Source organism: Pteropus vampyrus, unplaced genomic scaffold, assembly GCF_000151845.1.
Source record: "Pteropus vampyrus isolate Shadow unplaced genomic scaffold, Pvam_2.0 Scaffold159, whole genome shotgun sequence".
NCBI classification, from domain to species: domain Eukaryota; kingdom Metazoa; phylum Chordata; class Mammalia; order Chiroptera; family Pteropodidae; genus Pteropus; species Pteropus vampyrus.
The window spans coordinates 40,692-45,974 of record NW_011888940.1 but is presented as its reverse complement, the minus strand read 5'-3'; the positions used below and the strand labels follow the sequence as shown (position 1 = coordinate 45,974).

General features: G+C 49.5%; 1 protein-coding gene across 2 annotated transcripts in view; it reads right to left on the bottom strand.

The window, feature by feature from the left end:
• LOC105298693 (histone-lysine N-methyltransferase SMYD3) overlaps positions 1-5,283 on the bottom strand; it is a 94,035-nt gene that overhangs the window by 88,234 nt on the left and 518 nt on the right. Inside the window, exon 2 of one of the 2 annotated variants that reach the window (XM_011370062.2) lies at positions 5,198-5,238. The exons of the other annotated variant lie outside the window; for it this stretch is intronic. Coding sequence (XP_011368364.1) covers positions 5,198-5,238 — 41 coding nt within the window. The remainder of the gene's footprint in view (positions 1-5,197; positions 5,239-5,283) is intronic. 2 annotated transcript variants of the gene reach the window in all.

The window sequence follows — 5,283 nt, the reverse complement described above, 5'->3', positions numbered from 1 at the left end:
TTCGTGATATTTCTAGATTCTGAATTAAGAGAGCCCTTTAGCATTAAATTAAACGGCCTAATATCAAAAAGGTTAAATTAAAAGTGTTTGGGCCTTGACGGATCCGTCACTGCCATGCAGGTGGTCATTGCCCCTGCGACAAGACAAGGGCTGTGGCTAAGAAGTCAACCATACAGAACTGGCAGCAAGGGAAAAGAGGCCCTAATTAGATATATCAGCTAACTCTGTATTTTACACAGACAGAGCTCAAAACCTGGGATAGGGGTTTGGCCACCAGATACTTTAATTGAAAACTACAGTGTGGAAAAAATGATTAAGTGGCTAAAGGATTATTGTCTGTAGCAATAAGCAGAACCTGCTCATCCATTGGGTGAAATAATCCCGTAAAGCTCACCACGGAAGGTAGCTGGCAAACAAGATGAGGGAACGGGACACTGGACGAAGCCCAGGAGCTCGGGTCCCCTCTTGAGTGGAGACCGGCTCTGATTCCTCCTCCAGGTCTGACTCTGGGAGTGTGATGGAGGAGAGTCCCGCAGTACACATGACAGCCGAGGGGCCTTACCTTCAGGAATGAGCTGCACTGAAAGGCATAGTGCCACCAGCAACCTGACGACATCTGTGTGACACAGAGAGCTGAGGGAGCAGCAAAGGCAGGCCCAGGTAGGCGTTGTTAGGTGACTGACTGCACCCATCCCTCTCCCGGGCACCCCCGCCATAACGTGCATCCACAAGCTCTGATGGCTCCTGCATGAGGCCAGCATATTGACGGATGACAAAAACCCACAGAGAGCACTTGGATGTCTTCGGAGGCAGAGCCAGCTTGAAAACAGCAGTGGAAGGTACTGCTGTGATGAAACCTAACATTTTATCAACTTATCTGCCAAAGCTTCTGAAGGGAAAATTTAAAAATTACTGGCAAAATGAAAACTGATGCGGCTGCTACGTCATTACTAGCGATCTCCGGGTTACAAACACCTGAGTTGTAAACATGTCATGAACACAAACTACCAGCTGCGTTTTACTTCTACTTTTTCCACCATCTTTTTTTTCTAACAACGAAGCACCAAAAAATTGACCTGAAATTGTACGCTTTTTAGCTTTCTTCTCCTCTTTCTCTGATATGGTGCCATCATGTACACACTCACGTTTGTTTAAGTTCCTTCATCATTCTTGTTCTTCCGCTTCTTGACCAGGTAACTCACAAAAATGTCATTCACACCACCACAAAAATACTATTTGTGGACCACAAAATCAATACCAGCAAATCCCATCCTATAAGAGCAGACTTTGGTCAAGGAAGAGGAAAAGGCCCTTAGAGATTTTGAAACGAATTTAGACATGATAAAAATCATGCCCTCCGTGCTCAAGTCTTGAGAAAAGAGTGACCTTTTGCTGGATGAGGCACACAGTTTGGTGATAGTTCTCTATATTCTAAAATGACCATAACGTCTCATGTGGCAAGTTAGCAATCGGAAATTTATCAGACGGATTTGCCCCACGGATTCAGTCACATCAGTACAAGTGCGTGGGCGTTCATCGAAACACCGTCTGACATAGTCAACGCACATGGAAGCGACAGGGCTGACCTGCGCGCCATGGCGTGCGTGTAAGAGGAAACTCTAGGCATCTGCTACCAAGAATGAGGCAGGCACTCGGGAGCTGGTCCAACAGATGCCCACCCTGTGTCTTTGGTGTGAGGATGGCTGGGGAAACAGGAAAAAAGAATGGAGGCTTTAAGGAGTTATGGGAGTGCATCGGGAATGGAAGTGTATGGATGTACGCGGAACATTTCAGCAAAGAAACTGACCACTATGGTTATCTCTTGGGAATGGGACGAGAGTTTGAACGATGAGAGTGATCTTTAGCTTCATGTTTTTTGAAGATGTCCTTTTCTAAAAGTACGTACTATTCTTATGACAAAAGTTAAGTTACCAGAACATGTGTGAATATATTGAAAGTCCCCCTTGAAGTCTTAAAAAGCTTCTGTATCTCCCTATCACTCTCTGGTTCCTTAAGAAAATCAAGTTTAATTCGTATTCAACATAATTTAAATCGAATTTAAAATTATGTTCAATTTTATTTGTATATTTCTTTTTTTTTCTTCAAATTTATAGCATATGTTGATGCTATTATGGGCTACTCAGACAACCTCGCCATCATCTATGATACATTCTTCGACAAGAAAGCGATTTTCAAGTTCCTAAACTACCACTGGCAAACAAACTTTTGGAATTCAGTTCATCTTATACTTAAGATTTGACTGAATTAAATTTTTAAATAAAATTTATAAAATGCGTTTAAGTTACTTTCATCTGCTTGCTGTTTATGATGCTAAGGTACAGATGACTATGCCAATATAATTATAGATATAACACACAGATACTCTCAGAAAAAATATTATGTTGTATGCGAATCTTTTCCAACTTGCTTTATGAAATCTGAAGAACTTACTATTGTGTTCCATCATAAAAGAACTTCCATCGAGTACCAATAAATGACAGAGTAGCGAGAAGGGAGCTCAGGGCGATGCAACGATTTGCATAAAAATGGAACATAGACACTTTCTCCTCTGTGGTCGGCAGGGAGAACTTAGCGAAGGTCGGGAGTGACGACATCATCACCAGAGACCTGACCGCAACCTGGTTGTTGCAAACGGTACATTAACACTGTAACGCCGTTATGGCAGATCGCAGTGCAGCCCCCTTTGGGCAACTCCTGCCTAGTTAACCGCCCGTGTCCTTGGCTAAAGGTGAACAAGAAGCCCGCCCGGAGCGTTTTGGAGGGAGACGGCGTAGACGTCTGATGGTCCGCAGTGAGCATTCCCTCATGCACCTCTGGGGGGCAAAAGCCACCCCGGCTTCCGAATCCCTGCCTCACATCCTAGACGTCTAGAGGGCTCGCAGGGCACCTGCCCCTTCATTCCTCATTTTCACTTTTGTCCACGCTAAAGGGAAAAAAGGCAACGTGTGACAGCATCCACCCCCTTCATTTCATCAACTGCGTTGGTTCTGATTACTTATAGCTCTTTCCTCCATTCCCCCTTAGAAAGCGAACGGTTCCGATCTCACTCATTTGCAATGGATCGGGGCAGACGATTTCCTGAGCTACAGCGCATCGCAGAGCAGCGACTCCTTAATAAGCTCCAGCGAAGAGAAACGAGGGAGGCTTGGAAACGCGTCACCCAGCATCAGAACAGCGTGTTCATTTACAGAGAGGCTATGGCCTGACAAACACCAGGAAAATGCAACCTAATGTATTCCAAACAACACGGAGTATATTCCGGTGGACTTGGCCTCGCTTATTTGAAAGGCCTTGGTAGGTGTGGGGAAAAGAGGGTTCAAACATGCGCAGAAGCGCCTTGAAGGCGTGCGGCCTTCCTTGTGACGTGGGGGGCCGAAACAGGGTTTCCGAGCTCAGAGGGCAGCCTGCGTGATGCAGGGGAGGCTGTAGCAGGCAGGGTCACTGCACGCCCAGCAATGTGGAGCCAGTGGCTGCTGGGGAGGCCTGGAGAGAGAGGCTTTTCTCAGTCGGCTGGAGTGTATCACTCACCCGGCAGTCTGGGGTTTTGGCTTCTTGAGACCAAGCCCTGGAGTTCAGACGGGTAATACTGACTGCCCCCTACCTGCCTCTCCCTGCAACACGGAGGCTCAGAGAAAGAAAGCCGTATCTCTTTGTGTTCAATTCATATTTTCTGAGAACCCACAAGATTCATCACATTGAAGACACATCTCACGCTCATGGGAAAGTCTATAGTCAGCCCTGCAGGCAATCTCTGATAAGTTTGATTAAAGCTGACTCACAGTCTGGCTTCTGAAACTATGCGACCACAAGGCAGTGGAAGAAACAACCTACATAGTTCTGAAAACACCCTCGGGGTCACCCTGGTGCCATCAGTGGCCTACAAACCTCTGCCATCCACCTGGGGTCTTCGCCACCTGCAGGTTCCTCTTGGCCTGCCCCACGCCCCCGGCCCAGGCCTGGTTTCCCAACCAAGTGTCTCATTTCCAGCCTCCTACCTCTGCCTGAACCGATATCCTAGACTCTAGACTTGCTTCCGTTCTCGTCACGTTGGTCCTGGCTACGCCCCCCCTCAGTTGTCTCTTGAGGCTCTTCCTCAGCTGTGGACAGGCAGTACCCTGGTCTCTGCCTCCCTCCCCTCCTCCCCTTAGAGCCACCCCACTGCCCGCTGTCCCACACTGCAGGGGCCTGGACCTGGGTGCTCCCTCTGCTCAGCCCCTCAGGGCTGACGTCATGTTTGCATGGTCTTCAGAGCTACCCAGAATGGCGACCCCGTTCTCCAGGGCCCTTCCCCACCCGCCCCCGGTCCCAGATTCTTTTGGGCACTTTCCCAGAAGTGAGCGACCTTGTTCTCTGCTGTAAACAGTTATTCCGACCTCAGACGACGGCACATATGTCTCTGCGCCCTTTTCCTTGGACCGATCTGTCTCGACTTCCAAACTCGTGCTGTCGGTTGGCCCACGGCCGACCAGGGCCCCGCCCCTACCAGCACCCAACTCTCAGCACCAGACTCAGCACCGCCAAAGCTCCGCAAGGTTACGAGAACATAAAGGGACCGATGCCCCCGGTCCGGCGGAGCTGAGGCCAGACAAGAAACGATGAATTAGCAACAGCTCCTTCACCTGACCCGAGGACATGTGTGAGCAGGGCTGTCTCCCCGCTGTCTCGCTTGGGTCACAAGGATCATGAGGTCAAATGCTTCGAGTGAAGGAACCCTGGGACCTGAAAGGCCCTGACAAATGGAGGAGACCATCGTTACCGTCAGCCGGACTGGGGTCCCGCACCGGCCACGCTCACCTGGGTCAGCAGAGGCCAGTGACACAGCCTCCCCGACTCCAGCCGAGCTGCGTGCCTCTCTCCGTCTCCCCGTCTCCCCCAGAACTCTGTGCTCGCTTCTGTCACCGCAAGCGGCACACCGAATTGTAATCATTGTCTCCACACGGAGACAGCATCTCATTAGTTTCTGCACACCCACAGCGTGTGACACAGGGAAGGAACTCTACAACTGACAAATGAATGCGTAAGTGAGCGCACAAAGGAGTGACTAAAACAAGGTTTGGTTTTCCGCACCGATCGAGAAGCAGATGAGAACACTCAATAGAAAGCAGTAATCAGAATGACTTCGTGACGCCGATCCTGTGCCCACAGCCTTGGCTTCGGCCCCCTCCCAGGGACCTACCTGTACGGCTCCATGGTCCGGATGCCGTAGAACAAAGCCTCCTCCAGCAGACCGAGGTTGATGCAGGCGTCCATGGCACAGTCGAG